The sequence below is a fragment of the Echeneis naucrates genome, chromosome 22, assembly GCF_900963305.1.
Source record: "Echeneis naucrates chromosome 22, fEcheNa1.1, whole genome shotgun sequence".
Classification (NCBI taxonomy): domain Eukaryota; kingdom Metazoa; phylum Chordata; class Actinopteri; order Carangiformes; family Echeneidae; genus Echeneis; species Echeneis naucrates.
Window position 1 is genome coordinate 13,987,035 of NC_042532.1, and position 16,132 is coordinate 14,003,166.

Consider the following 16,132-nt stretch of genomic DNA (forward strand, 5'->3'; position numbering starts at 1 on the left):
CCAGTACAGCTTGATGGCACTCCATCTTCATTCATCAACAGAGAACAATATTTTTACCGATATGAGCATCTTAGTTGTGTTGTTGTTGGCAGACAAATGGAATTCGGCAGCAGTTTATCTTTCATTTCGGCCAAAATAAGTCTCTTTATAACATTATCACCAGTATAATATAGTATCTGGTCACCTCATTGAGACCTTTGCAGTAGGACTATGGCCAACAGTTTTTTTTTTTTTTTTTTTAATTCAATTTCTGATTGTCTTAAATATTTTCTGTTGCCCAACTAAAAGGCCAAATTTCCCCAGATATTCGGTTTATACATTCTGATATGAAAACAGTGTTAAGAGGCAAATTATTACAGCAGCCAGTATTGACAAAATAGTAATGTGATCTCTTACTCAGCACTATAAGTTTGGTTTGTCCTTTGGTGTCTCCCTAAGCAAAAAAAAAAAAAAAAACAACTTCACAACAACTTCACAGCTAGGAGATACCAAACAGACAACTGATCTGTCATTATGACAGAATGTAAATAAATAATAAAGAGAAACACAGTGAAGTCTCCACAACAAAAGATTAAAACTCACCATTTTATTATGATAATGTTATAGAATTATGTTGATATGTCAAATTACAAGTGTATGATGTAACATAAAAACAGTTACAAACATATGTATGCATATTTACATCATATATTTATGAAAAGTAACGAGCTACATCTGTATGAAGAAAATACAACTATGACATGAGTTATTGGGACTATAAATTTTACATCATATACTTGGTATTCTCGAACCATGATAAGAAATACCTAGACATGTAGAAACCAATAGAACCAGAACGAGAGATGTTAAATTGTAAGATGAAAACTAGGATGGACGTGAGGCACTTTTTTGAGGTTGTCAGGATGTGAAAGCCGATGGCACTAAGAAAAGAAAAGGAACAAAAGGATGCACAAGAAAGAAATATGCACAAAGAGATAGTGAAAAAGAAAAAGAAAGAAAACAGGCAGTGTTTACAGAATAGTTAAGAGTAGTACCATTTATACTGCAAGTTTCAAAACACAAATGTCTTCCACTATTTAGAACTAATCACATAAATGTTACATCAAGCGCTGTAAGATGAAAAAAAGCTTACATATAGTATCATCAGTGCACCAAAGCATCGGAGAATTGAAACATAACCACTCAACTGCTGTGAAAAGTAAACTTTTTAAAACATTACACTGACGAGATAGCTTTTTATTTTTAATCTACACAATGTCAAGAATGTACACTTGTATGCATTCCCAAAGATATGCACAATTTCCAAGATTGAAAGAGGATAAAAGACTAGCAGCAAAGTGGTTAAAACTGAAGTCTTATATAATGCAGGTCAAAAAAATATATATATATTAAAGCAGACAGACATGTTGCATATATAATACAGTACATGACAGGAAGTTGCACTGTGCTGGTTAATGCAGAATGAGAAGTGTTATTTCAGCATTCTCTACACTTTGTATAAATGCACGTCCTACATTTTGCTTCTCAGCCAGCAAGTTTTAATCAGGTTCATCAAACCTTGGTTCAGCTTGCAATAATGCAGGGCAATCCAATTACAATGGGAGAATATGACAACCAACCAAACATTTGGTTACACACCAACCCCCACCACGCACACAGCCCGCACACACAAACACACATTACACACACTCTCCGTGGGCACACAAGAACACACGTATATAGTAACACTCATGCACCCACACACATGCACAAGTGTTCACTTCATCACACAGAGCAATCAAACATTTAAAAACTCGCTGTTATGGTTATATGCTGTTGGAGAATTAGGGTTTAACAGTCGTTCATAGCTGATTTTCTCTGTCAACACAATAAAATTAGTGATTGTATCTAGCAGCTTTATATGTATGTATGTATGTAAATATATATATTTATATATCAAACTTTTGAAACAAGTGGACTGCAACTACTGTACCATGTTAGCACTAGCCTTCCTTCTACCGTACAAAACTATAGAGAAACTCTATTAGACGCCCAATAGTCATTTCCATCACAAACGCCCTCTACTTTTCAATGTGAAATAATACTAAAAGGTGATCTATGTACATAATGCTGTCAATTGAAGCTACAGTATATGCTGACAGCAACGATAAATACAGCTCTATCTTTAAATTTTCAAAAATAATAATAATTAAAAAAAAAAAAAAAAGCTGGGATTATTATCAGTACTTAAATATAGTGTTAGGTATTTACAGGTGTTTGGAGTTTGGTACCAGGGGTCGGTTGTCTACCTATATAGCATTAAAGTGTCCTGTCCTGTCACTGACTCAGTCTGCAGAGAGGTCAATGTGTTTCCCACGCTAGTAAGTTTGCATAGAAAGTAAAAGGGAGCATTGGTCGGGTTGGAATTAGGAAAATAAATGTTCCTCCTGCCACCATGTTATTTTTAATCCTATGACAGGAAGTGAGAATAGATGCATATCTGTTAGGAACAGCACATGGATCTTGCACTAAATCTACTGTTAAATACTGAGGTGTATCACAATTAGCACTTAGGTTAAATGTGCCAATGCCTTAGTTGGGGATAAATTTGTTTCAATTACGTTTTATTGCAGCCAGATGTCCAAACTAAAGCGTTTCTTCTGTAGAGGGTTTGTTCTAACCTAGGTCTTGAATGTCTGGCTCAAAATTGTGAGGCAGACATTTATTTCTGCTCTTTTGGGTGGGAAATGGGTTTCAAACTGTTCAGTCTGTTACAGTATGTCTAGCTCCTGTTTGCCAAAGGACAGTAAAGTAGCAGAATTAAGCCTATTTCCTGTCTTTCTGAGAAAAGTACAACAAAATCAATGCCATTCTCATTCTCTGTACAGTAAATATGGATCTAAAACCAGCTCCAGGCTATTTTAGGTAAGCTTAGCATAAAAACCGAAAACATTGAGACACAGCCTGGCTAGTCAGGAGCTAGCAAAAATACATCCAAATGATCCATCTATCATAAATGTTAACATGTTCCGAGTGTAAAAACTGTAATCTGCCCATGTTTGTTTCTGGACAAATCAAACATTAATTACTGGGGTGCTTCCATATTTCCTGTTTTTATGCTCATTATAACTGGATGCTTTTTTCCATTTTAGCATTGACTTTCGCTTCTAATTCTCAGTAAGAAAGTAAATATGAGAATTCCCCAAATTACAAATGACTCCTTTGATACAAAGATGTTTTGGGAAACAGGATGCTGCTCAGTGCTGTTTAGAGTCAAAGCCTTAATCACGTAGTCAGTGATGACGTTGCATGACACCAGATCACCAGTGCATATGCAGACATATGCACACACACACACACACACACACACACACGCACACACACAAAACATCAGTATGTTTGTTGTTGTTGTTCTTTTTTTGTTTACGTCGCTAAGATACTCAGCATTCTTAACACAATCCAATCACTCATTCACTCATTCAGGGTCTGTTAAATGAAGACACATGGAAAAAGTTGACTAACTTCCAAAGAACAACATAATACGACATTTATCACAAGGTATGGGGAGAAAATAAAAACAAAACAAAAACCGCTTCATGGGACAAACATGAAAATTTGAAGAGGGTGCTGCAACCAAAGCTTGGAGAGCAGTGCTTTCAGGAGGGGTTTCCCCCATGCCAAAGGTTTAAAATTAATTAGAATTATGTACAGACTAATTCCAAAATCAGAGGGTTTCTTAATCAAAGAATAGCCTAATTTAAGTGCCTCATCATTTAACCAAGGAACACTGTAACCCCTGTACTCACCAAAACAAAACTTGCTGGTTGAGCAACATTTCAGCCTTTGTTTCAAAAATAATTGCAAAAGGAGAAGGAAAATAACAATGAGGAAACAGAACAACAATTTCACTACAACAGTAAATAGCTGGACTAAAAGAGATTCACTGGTGTAAAATGAAATTGTCCCGTATTGGTTTTAATTTAAATGGTTCAAGAGGTTCTAATGCTATTTTGTGAAGTGGAAAAACTATTTCGGGGAACTCAACATGGTAAAGTTGTTACCATTTTTTCCCTTCTAATCATGGAATCGATCCCTTTTATTTTGGAATGCAATCAAATTGTCCCAATCACCTTGGGAAAGCAAGGTAATCATTTCAACATCTTCAAAATGAATGTCAAAAGTTCTGCCAAGCTGTACCCTCAGAAACAAGCTGTTACTCTTTAGTTTGTTTCAAAGTTTGATGGGAAACAGGGAAATCAATTGGCCACACATCCACCACAGCAACATCTCTAAAATGTTAAAATGACTCTGAACATGGTGGTTAATGTACCACATTTTGAGAGCGTTACCTTTACTCTGTGGTGGTGGTGGGGTGGGGGCGGTGGTTTAAGGGGGGAGGGGTGCCATTTCTAGTGCACTTTTCTCTGTCTAGTAATTACATTGTCAGCAAATGCTTAAGCCATGAAGGAAAGGCCACTGTTACCCAACTGCAAATTCACAAAAAAGCAAGAACATATCCCTTTTAGCATACTCAAACAGCAAGTATCTTTCTGAACGCAGAATAGTTTTGTTTTCTTTTTTTTTTTTGTCACTCTGTACAAAAGACAAATTCCTTCATAAAGTTACACATTACTTGTAGTAGAGTTCTGACAACTGTGGCCTGGCTTTGTCAATGCATGACTGTGAATGTGAGAGAGAGGTGTGTCTGTGTGTTTGAGTGTGTGCATGTGTGAGAACTGGTGTGTTTAGTAACATCTCCAAGTCTATTAATCTTGACGTTTCCTCCTCCTCTTCTCCTCGGATTAAGCTCCTGAACTTAGCTTGATGCTCAGAGCCCCCACAAAGCATATGGTTTGTCCTCCACTGCTGCTTGTCGGCGACAAACACAAACTGAAATCTCCAAAAGCCCTCAGAGCTGGGGATCAACAACATATCACCCCGTCTGAGAGGGGAATGAAAAAAGGATGCCGGCTTTTAATTTTCCGCTTTTATTCACTTCCTGTGTTAGCTAGCTTTGAGGGTGTCCCAGAGTCTGGCGTCAGGTCACCCTGCAGCCTTGTGCTTGCCTCCGCAGCAACGGCAGGCCTCACCACAGTGGTGGCAGGCGCGCAGGGGCAGGTAGCAGCACATGCAGGGAGCAATGAAAGAGAGCGCCACCAGGGCCAGCCAGCGTAGACAGAACTGCTCGTCAGATGTGTCACATGAGCAGGGGTCTGAGAAGTCGCCCTCGGAGTCAGACATGCAGTGGTACAGCATGCTCTCTGCGCACAGCATGCAGCTGACTTTGTAGATGCACTGCTTGATCGGGTCAGGGGCGTCTTGGCACTGCCCCCGCCAGTTGTCTTCATGGTTGAACATCTCCCGACAGTAGATGCAGCGTGAACGCTCACCGTCCTCTCGTCGCCGACGGCCCTTCTTGGACTTCAGCAGGGGCGAGGGCTGGGTCTTGATGGCTGTGTCCTTGCCCAAACCCAGCCCCATACCTGTTCCAATTCCCATACCAGGCCCAGAGTGAGAGTCCCCACCTGGGCCATCAGGGAAGAGGTACTCACACTTCTTACTGTCCAGTTTGTGGAAGGGGGGTGGGAAGTCCAGGTCCTCGCGGTCAGTCTCCTGTTTCCACATGACAGGGTGGCGGTAATCCTCGTAGCCACGAATGAGCACGTCTTTTCGTGGGTTGATGCGAACAATCTCCTCTTCGTCCATGTGAAAACTGACATGACGAGTTGGCTTCAAGTAGAGGAGAAATTGATAGTTAGATTACTGTCATTGTTACGTTGTTCATTTGTAATATACATATTTTTTTACAGGGATCACTCCTTCAATGATCACATTTTCATAACAAAGATATCTTTTCAAGGAAATTTTAACTTTGGGTTTGCACAGAGGAGAAGCAGACCTGTGGAGGCAGGTAGCGGCGGTTGCTGGAGGGGAACTCGTCGAAGGGCTGGGCGCGGACATAGCAACCCCTGAATGGCTCAGTGGAGACGACGTTGTTCAGCGGAGAGAATGGCTCTTTCATTGGAGTACAGATGGAAGGAGGCTCATCACACACCTGGAAGAACGCAGAAACAAACTCAACTCAATAAAGACAGGTGAAATAGTTTGCAAGAATCCATGTGGAGGAAGTAACATTTTATACTTTTCCTCAATAAAATACACATCAAATAAACACAAATCAATGTTCTGAACATGTGTGAGGAGTCAAACATACTAATTCATATTTTTTGGAATCTCTTCTCTGACTAATTGTGATGTGCCAGCATTTTTACTTTCTGTATGGATTTCAAAAGAATGAACGTGAAAATTATTAATGCCTTCATATTTTTCACTGCCCCAGTCTGTTACCATACAATTGTAAAAAATAAAACAAAACATTTTTTTCCTCAGTGTGTTCATGACCACGAACAGTTTTGACTCAGGGTGTGTAGGCTGTGTGTGTTCCACTCCTAACCACCAGGGGGCATCCTACACCCACACTTGGCCAAATGACTGTGCTGTGTGGTGATGACTCAAAGGCCTTCTGTTAAGAACTCAGAGTTCCCATCAGCCTTGCATGTGTTCCCACAAACATTTTAACTGATGCGAAATCTACTAACACAGGCCTTAAAAACGGCTCTACAAAAATGCAAAGAAAAATAAAAATAAGAGAAATATTGGAAAGCATGCGAGGAAAAGTGAACGCGCACTGGCATTCCTTCCACCTCACAGCAAACAATCTATTAATTACAAGAGAAAACGCTCACTGTTGACATCAATCAGGATGAGATGTCTATAAATAACATCTTTTGAATGCCACGGACAGCATCAAATAGAGCAAAAATATTTCTAAACATTAGATAGATATAAAATAAACAGTAACAAATCCAATAGAAACAGCCAATACTTCTGTGCTCATGGCAACAAAATTAGAAGCAATGGCTATTTCATGATTCATGCGTGCAGAGGTGATGAGAGATGGGGGAGGATAGTCAGTTATTACATCAAGAACCTGGGATATTTTATGTCCAGCTTTATTTCAGCACAACTTCCAGGCTTGTTCACGCACCAACACCCACCAAACATCACATCACATATGCAGATTACACAAAAATATGGAGAACTGGGGTTGATTACATTAAAAACGTAAAATTTTATTTATGTTGTCTTTCCCTTCATAGAGAAACTGTTTGAAAATGAGTCAAATTAACGGCAGGTCTTCAGGGTCATTTCTCTCTTCAAGTGCCACTCCGAAATCGACTGTTGTGGATGGACATACGCTGAGATACCTTCACAAGTACAACCGCATGATCCTACTGTATTCAAGCCACACTGGCAAGCTGTCCCTCTTTTCCCACACTCACCCCGACCTCAAGGCAGGGTTAGTCCTCCTCTCTTCTCCTTCTCCCACCCTCCCTCTCTCCGCTCTGCGTGTGGAGGAGGCTGCTGGCTCTGGTTAGTCAGTGCCGTGTGTAAAGTAGCCCACGCCAGTGCTTTAACGCACAGCGGAAATCTGGTTAGCTCCCAGCTGCTGCTACAGTAATTACTGTCCTGTGGTTGCTAAGAGATGCTTCCTTTGACTTCTTTTTTTCCCCTCTCTTTATCTTCTTTCCCTCTCTCCCCTCCGCTTACCCCCCCACACCACCAGCACCTCTAGACTGCTAACACACAGTGTGTGTATGTGTGTCTTTGCGCCCTCTTTGCCTCCAAACATACCAAGTGGTGTAACACACATCCACAGCCTCTGCAAGGGAATGTGAGGAATAGGAGACAGTGGAGGGAGAGAGGAGAAAGAACAGAACAGGAAAAAATTAGTTTGTGTTGTGTGTGTGAGTGTGAGAGAGAGAGAGAGAAAGGGAGAAAGAGAGCAAGAGGCCAAAGAGTCTACCGAGGGAATGTCATAAACCAGCTCCAGCTGGAGAAATGCAGCACACAACTTAAAAAGCCAGATGACAGCTGTGTGTGTATGTGAGAGAAAGAGAGAAAAGAGGGAGTGGGGGCAAAATGGGAAACAGACTTGGGCTTCCTTTTAGAGCGCTTGCCTAAGCCCCAGCATTCAAAGGCATGCATGGGGGCCAATCTGGAGCTGATCTGGCCCTAGAGATGTGGCTGGGTGAGGAGAAGATGGGAGGGATGAAGGGGAGCGGGGTGGAGGTGGTGGGAGCCAGGGGCAACCTGGCTCCACACCAACATCAGGGATCCATGCACTTCCGCCCTCAAAAGCGCAGGGGCTCGGGACAGGGAAGGTTAGGGTCGGCACACAAACTGAAAAGCTACACAGCCTACTAGCTTTCTGCGTTTGAGAGAAAAGAATGGAGAATAAAAAATGATGTCCATGGTCAGTGGTCTGATCAACAACACTCTGTTGTTTATGTCTGAATATATGTGTTTGTCAGACTCTGCTCAAATAAGGCAAAACATAAGTAGTGCTTATCTCTGGGTCTTGTTAACTTCAAAACAAAAAGTACAGCCAAGTTTTCCATGAAAACCTTAAAGTAATTAGACATAGACCTAATCCCTCTCTGTGAAAAGCTTCATGACACCACTCATACAGTATACTAAGTATGAAGCCAAAAGCCAGCAGAGTTGTTTTATCTCCACATAAAGAGTGGAAATAGGGAACAGCTTGTCTCACTCTGTCCAAAGGTAGGGGAATTTACCTAGTAGACACTGATTAACACATTATATCACTTTAAAATTTAAAAACTGTAAAAAAACTCCCATTTGTGGTTTTATTGGGTATTCCATAGCCACTGGTTCCAGTCTGTAGTTTCACATTTAACACATAAATATGAAACTTGTATCAATTCTATTATCTAACAACACCAAAACTGATGAGTATATTTCCTAAAATGTCAAACCCCTGCCAAATTCCCTTTAAGCCCTCTATTTTTACTGGCTGGAAATTGTTGAAACACCAATCCAGTTTTAAAGTTTCTGCTCTGAGTGAGACTGTAAAAGCCAACTAGCCAACAAAACCTCTGTGTACTAAACTGATAAGAGAAGACTTCCTGCCATTGCTAAATTAGATGTTAATGTCTTCCTGTGGCATAAAAAAAAAGAAAAAAAAAAAGACTGCACTAACGAAAGAACTGTGGTAGTAAGGCATTATTACTGGCAGTGATCATTGCTGAGTAAGATGCTGCTCAACTGTATATAAAGGAGTAAAATATGTTATATGCATGTGCATATATGTGTTTGATTCTGAGAAACAAGCCTTTGATGATCATGCAAGTGGGTGCTGAGCCTCAGTGGGTAGGGTGTTGGTGAGAATACTCTATTTTGAGCCCACGTCCTTTGCATCAGACAGACAACATAAGAGGAGATAGCCCTGCTCTCTGTCCCTCGGCGTCGCACACATCTGTTACTGTTACAATAACAAGTTATCATTAATTCCACTCCCCAATTTTAACAAGATGACTAAATCTGGAACTTGATGATAGTAATAGACCGATGTCTATCTTTTCAAGAAGGTCATCGCCACTCAATACTGATCTCCTGCCACAGGAACTGTTAACAATGCAAACTGGAGGCATACATCATACTCCTTCGGCTTGTATACCTTACAGACTGTCGGGTTATGTGTAGGAACAGTGATGTGAATGTATTTCGGAGAGCAAAGCCACCCAGCTAATGTCACCCCTTGTTGTGTGGTGGCATTTGCTAGTTCACTGGCTGCAGCACTTGCCACTGGTTCACTTCTCTTTCTCTGTAGTCCAGGTCTCAGACCGCAACATTCGGATGCCAAATCACCATGGTGACACCCTCAGTGGCTCACTTGCTGAACCTTGTGAACAGCCCCCCCAACACGCATGTGCGTGCACACGACACACACACACACACACACACACACACACACACACACACACACACACACACACACACACACACCTAGCCCCGCCTACCCATCCCCCGTGCCCCATACCACCACCCACCCCCCACACCCCCCTCACCCCTGCTGCCTAGCAACAGCTTTGCCATTGGATTTCCTGTATCTTCAGGCTTATTCCTTAAAGAGGAACTTTGCCAGAGGTAGACGACCCTGGCTCTCCCTCCTTCAGCACACTTCCGGTCCCATCATACAGGGTGTCAAGCACGAGGCAAAAAAACTGAGAGCTAAAAACTTTTCAAGGAGGTGTAGTCTCAAATCCAAGATGGTATGGACCTGTTGAGAAACTACATACTGAAATACGACAACTGAGGCTACCAATTTAGCTGCTCCCTTGGCTCAGTTTCAGGATATGTTTTGAGCTCATGTCATGATTCTTTTGTCTGCTACAGTGTGAAAAATGAACAAGCTTGAATCAATACCGCCCCAACATAGTGCCAACAGTCATTAATTGCAAGTTTCACAAAGGCAGCACCCATTGCAGGACATTTGCATGTACTGGATTGCATCACAGAGGAATGTGCATTTCTTGTCACTCAAGTGTGCTTTAACAAGAACTAGAACTGCCCTTCATTCCACTGGTGCCGTTTCACCTACTTTGCAATCAGAACAGGTGATTGACATTCCTGTAAAAGGCCTGATATCTAAAACAAATGAAAATGGGTGTGTATGCTTGAACTGTATACCTGCTGTCTGTCTCAACTAAATAGAACATGGCACCTTTTACCGCATGTCGACAGTCAATGTAGCCCTGCATGACGCACACATTCACAACAAAGTGAATTTTAAACAAAAGGAGGGTCAAACTCATGAGGAAACACATTCAGACCAGATAACATTAAAATCATACAGTATTCTCACCAAGCCTTCTTTGATCATCAGATCCTGAGGCTATAGTTATTACATCAGCATCTATTGTAACAAGAGACAGCTACCAAGTTATATTCATAGAGACAACTAAACTTGCTCCAACACATTTGTTGGCCAACACTCAGCTTCACCTCAGGGTCTGGCTGGCATTGGTTAAACACCTGTAAATCTCTACAAACAACTGTTAGAAAACAAAGGCAGGTGTCAAAGCCTGGCTGGGGCATACCAGGCCTCAAAAATATGGCTCAGGTTCTAGTTATGACTTGTTAACTTTTTAATGAAGAAGGAAGTTTGAACTTAAAAAGGTTGTCCTGAACACCAAAACTGAGCATTTCTTACTCCATGATACATAATAATTGAGAAAAGAAAATGTCTGCAGTCTTTTGTAACAAAACATATTATAGCAAACCCTTCACACATAATTCATTTGACTCACACACACAAAACAAATCTTGTTCATAGTGGAATCTCTTTTGATCTCACTCACCGGTAGTCCATCCTCAGAAGTATCCCCTTCCCCAAATGATCGACAACCTGGAGAAGAGAGAGGGAGGGACCCAAAGCGGAGAAAGATTAGATGTGTGATTAGAGCATGTTATTGGTTCAGGTTGAATGAAGCATTGTCACAGGTAAATAAGGGACAAAAGCTTAGATTAGATGAATATAAAAGCACACTACCTACGTAACAGCTTTGTCTATGACATCTATCTTAAAATATAATATCTCAGCACCTCTTAACAGTCACCATCTGTTTTACTAACATGTAGCATCAGGTTTTTGTACATTAGAAAAAGTGCAAAATAGCACACACAAATTGCACTGCTATCACCTTAGCAACATTTGCTTGACAAATAAAAGGAAAGGCTTGTTTTTGGACCACTAGGGGGCAAAGCCTCAAGGACAACCAGTTAAATCATGTAACAGATTCTAAACTACAGTCTTTCACTCATAGAAAAACAGCAAACAAGCCTCAGATACATTTCTTGTAATTTACACTATGGTGATCAAGACTATATAACTATCTAAAGCATACTAATGCACTATACTAATGCATGGCATCTTACGAAGAAAAACAAATTTACAATGGTGATTTCTTCTGGGGCAGAAAAGGCGAAGACTTCTGCTTTCTTCTGACTGTGCATAATGGGGAAATGAAAGCTGCTTTGTGTCAGTGGGGCACATAGAAGTTAATGAAATATGCATGCCTCGAATAACGTAACCCCGACCTCGACTAAAACACCATGTGCCATTTCCGCATTCAAAACACCTCATCTGCTGATGCTGGAGTCAGAGCTTATGTTTCAGGTATCAGGCTGACCATGTTACAGCTTTTCATTACCACAGAGAATTAAACTGGTTCTGCGGATGGGGTAACCTGAGGAGAGACACTGAAGTTACCGGGTTTTTTCTGTTTTGTTAAGCCCTTTTAACTATTGAAAGGATGGAACATTCTCACAATTATAACTTTGTTGCTTAATAGCCAATATTGTGGTCCCATATTTCCTAAAATATGAACGTTATGTTCATGTTTCTGGATTGTAATTTTTTTTATATGTTGACACAATGATACTAAGCAAGTAAGTAATACAAATGAATCTGTTTTGATATGTGATAACTAGTTAGCTTCACCTGTAAAATGGACATTTGGCTTAGTCCTATTAGCCTTTGTCTTTTTATTTTTATAACTTAAAGCTTAAATGTTTTGATATTTTTCTACTTTACTGTGTGTGGTTGGACATCTACTGAAGTCCAGTGGCAAAAATTTATGGAAGAATGTTTTTAATAAATTTTGTGTTACACTCATGTACTTTCCATTAACCGAGTAAGATAAAATTTTATCATGCTAGCATTATCACTTGACAAGTATTGATATTCAGACTAGTACTTCAGTTTTAAAATGAAACAAAACTGAATTTCCCTCCAGGAATTTAAGTATTTCTGATGCTGATTCTGAACGTCATTAGCAGCAGTAGACAGATAGAAGAGAAAATTGTTGGGGCAATGTTAAAAAAAATGTCCATTGGGATGAAGGAGAAACAGTTTGTACCTGCAGCATTAAGTGGTTCCTTTTTAAAACTTAGTTCAGTTAATTAGGATCACTGAGGCCTCATTTGAAGCACTGAAATATCAGTCAGCCTTTCTGCATTCTGGATGGAAACAGCAAAACATGGAATTGCTGTATAGCTTTCACAGAAAAGACAGAAAAATTCGCAATGCTTGTTTTCGACAGTCTATCCATCAGTCTGTCTGTCTCTGAATCAATCACATTGGGAAAAGTGTGTGTGTGTGTTTGGGTGCACACATTTCTGCACTACTGAGAGAAAAAGGCTTCCTGCAGCACGACTCTGGCTGCCTGAGCCATGTGCCTGGTGTTGCCATGGCAACAGAGGACCGCAAGACTGATACACACACATGCATTCACAGGCGCGTGCGCACACACACACACGCAAAACATATTCTCGCTCGCTGCCTCTTCTCTCCCCACGCAGCAGTCCAGCAGCAGAACGATGCAACAGGAATACAGAAGAACCTGCCTGCCTGCGCTGAGGAGAGGCATTACACAACACTGGCAGCATACAGAAGATACCAGGAGAGAGGGGAGGACAGAGGGAGGAGAGGACAGCCGGCAGAGAGGGGGAACAGAGAGAGAGATGGATGGATAAACAGGCAGTGGGGAGACAAAGCTCACTATCACCTGCTGTAGATGGCATTCACAGGAAAGAGGTGAAACGTTACTAGCAGACAGGCACTGAACACCTCCTGGGTGAGGTGGAGGCATTATGTTTTTAATCACACTGCCCAGCAATGGTGGGAATAATGGTGTTACAGTAAACAGTGTTACTTTTTTCAGTAACAGGTAATCTGACTAATTTCTGTTTCCATTGTTGCAGTATCATTACCAAAAACTATACGGGCCGCAATACTTGAATTTAATTTCAGATTATTAAACTGTTGTCACCACCAGCTCTCTGAGCCGAAGAGGAGCTGCAAAGTTTGCTTTTCTTTTTTCTTTTTGCGAGAGGGTTGGGTTTTTTTTTTTGTTTTTAAATAACTAGACACTAACAGTTCCAACACTACTGACCAGCTATCAGACACGATCAACTTTTTCCCATAGATCATCCAATCAAACGAACAAGAGCTGCAACTAAATATCACTTTCATGATGGATGATTTGGGAGCAGCCAACTTTGGGAATGTTACTACTCTTTTTGTTATTATTCTTGTAAAATAATATTATCTATGTTATTGTAAATGTCCTCCCATGTAACGTTGTCAACGATAAAGCACTATGTTAAAGGTGAGTCTTCATTCTTTGATCTCTACCTTTATGTGAAATTCACATAAAGGCAAAACCAACCCAACAGTTGTTGCCCATGATTACCTTTTACCTAGACTGTGTGTTGGCTGTATGCCCAGGAAGTTGAAATCCCAGATAATAGGTTGTGGGCGAGAAGCGACTGATGCCCAGCAGTGATAAGCCTTTATGATATGTTCTCCTGTACCTTCTCTATGCTCCCCAGGGTTTCTAGGTCTAGAGAGTAAAGGAGATTATAGCTCCCCAGCCAGCCAGTCAGCCTCTTGTGTAACATGGGGCTGGGTGGCAGTTTGCTGAACTAGCGATTCTCCTGCTAATTGGACGACTTTGCAACCTCTGGCACTGCACTAAAAAATAATGCTTATCAGGACCCAACTCAAATCAGACTCCACTCCACCCAAGTGTAATATTTAGTTTAGCTTAGAAATATGCAAAAATGCCAAATTATTGCACCGCCTGACTAAACCTTACTTGTATTTTTAAACTAACCTAGCCAGTTTTCAAACTTGCCTCCAAGTCTGAGTAGCACAAACGCCCAACCTCGTCAGGTTTCTTCTTCTTATCTCAAGTTGCGATCTATTCTACGTCTCAATTCCTCTTTCTTGCCAACCCTGCTTTTCTTTTCTATATCACCCACTGCCCTGGTACATCAATGCCATGCTGGTCTCTACAATAAGGGGAGAGTTTATCTGGACAGCTGGCATTGATAAGATAAAGTGGTAGGGGTCATGCTTGGGGGATTGAGCAGGTAAAAGGGGGAGGGTCATCCACACTAATCTAACAATGCATCTCTCTCATAACAGATGCTAGGTCAGCCATTACAAGATAGTGACAGACAGGCTGGAATACAGGCTGTAGACACCCAGGAACAGAATGCACACCACATTCATACACATAGACCCATATTATTTTTACACAAATTGGATGGCTGCCAACATACATAGTATAGTTCAACCTCTTAGAGGGAATTCCAAACAAACCTGGTGTTCTGTTGATATTGTGAGAGGGTGAATGGGGGTGAGGGTATGGAAGAAAAAAATCTGTGGGCTGCGCTGATGTTTTGATATGGAAACAACAGCGGATGCTGGTTGCTTGATTTTAGTTAAGGTGCGTTCCATCCTGTTGCCTCTGACTTTCTTATCTGGTTTGAACTGATTTAAACTCCAGAAATTCACACATGCAGAGACCATTAATGAAAGGAAAACACAAATGCCCACCTTGGTTAATGTCCTCAATGGCCCGACGTATGCCCCGGTCAAAGGCACGAGCATCAGCAGGGCTCTGGAAGGTCAAACCAAACTTCTTGTCGTTGATTTTCCAGTGGTGGAAGATGGGGTTTACCTTGTTGTATATAAGACCTTTCTGTAGGACACACTCCAGGACCACCTGACAACACAGATACAAACAAATAGTTTTAGAAATAAAGCAGATTAGTACTGAAAGAAATTGACAAATGGTGCTAAAAAATTTAAGTTGTACTTTCATTGGGTCAAGGTTTAAGTTTCAAACTGCACAGAGACTGCAAGCTGCAAAATGTAAAGACTGGCTGATGTTGATGAAGTGGTGAACACACATGTAAATCCTTCATCTTATTCATCTTCCTAAGCTGTTTAAATGTGTCACATTTTATCATTCCATCATAATGTGAGTAAGGGAAAAAAGGGGGAGAATGAGAGGAGAGGTCTGCATCTGGAACTGCACATAACTCAAGAGCTTCTGCAAGAGAAAAAAAAATCATCCTAGGCCCAATAACTTAGCATACTTTCTTAGATAATTTGTAAAACACATTCTAAATGGTGGGGTTTTCATTACAGATGATGATAAAGTTGGAGAACAGCAGTGGTGGTAGAAGAAGGGGGGCTGAGTATGTTTTGGAACTAGGCAGCCAAAGTGTGCGGCAGAGGACACTGTGTTTCGAAAGCCTATTATTAATCAGGGCTACTGGGCCGCCTCCCGGCCTTCCTCTAGGCAGATTAAATGAAATGAGAGATGGCCATTATGGTCTTTGAGGTTTTTTCATCAATGTGCACAAGAGGTAGCTTAATAGGGTGTCAATGTGTGTGCGAGACGCATGGCGATCTGCATGAGCACAGGAGCTG

The 16,132-nt window shown here is 41.0% G+C and overlaps 1 protein-coding gene across 1 annotated transcript in view; it reads right to left on the reverse strand.

Moving 5' to 3' along the window:
- Positions 1-571: 571 nt before the first annotated feature.
- The window catches only part of spred1 (sprouty related EVH1 domain containing 1), a 32,535-nt gene continuing 16,974 nt past the window's right edge, over positions 572-16,132 (reverse strand). Inside the window, exons 3-6 of the mRNA XM_029493941.1 lie at positions 15,251-15,419; positions 11,205-11,251; positions 5,879-6,034; positions 572-5,709 (exon numbers count right to left, since the gene is read on the reverse strand). Coding sequence (XP_029349801.1) covers positions 5,023-5,709; positions 5,879-6,034; positions 11,205-11,251; positions 15,251-15,419 — 1,059 coding nt within the window. The 3' untranslated portion in view covers positions 572-5,022. The remainder of the gene's footprint in view (positions 5,710-5,878; positions 6,035-11,204; positions 11,252-15,250; positions 15,420-16,132) is intronic.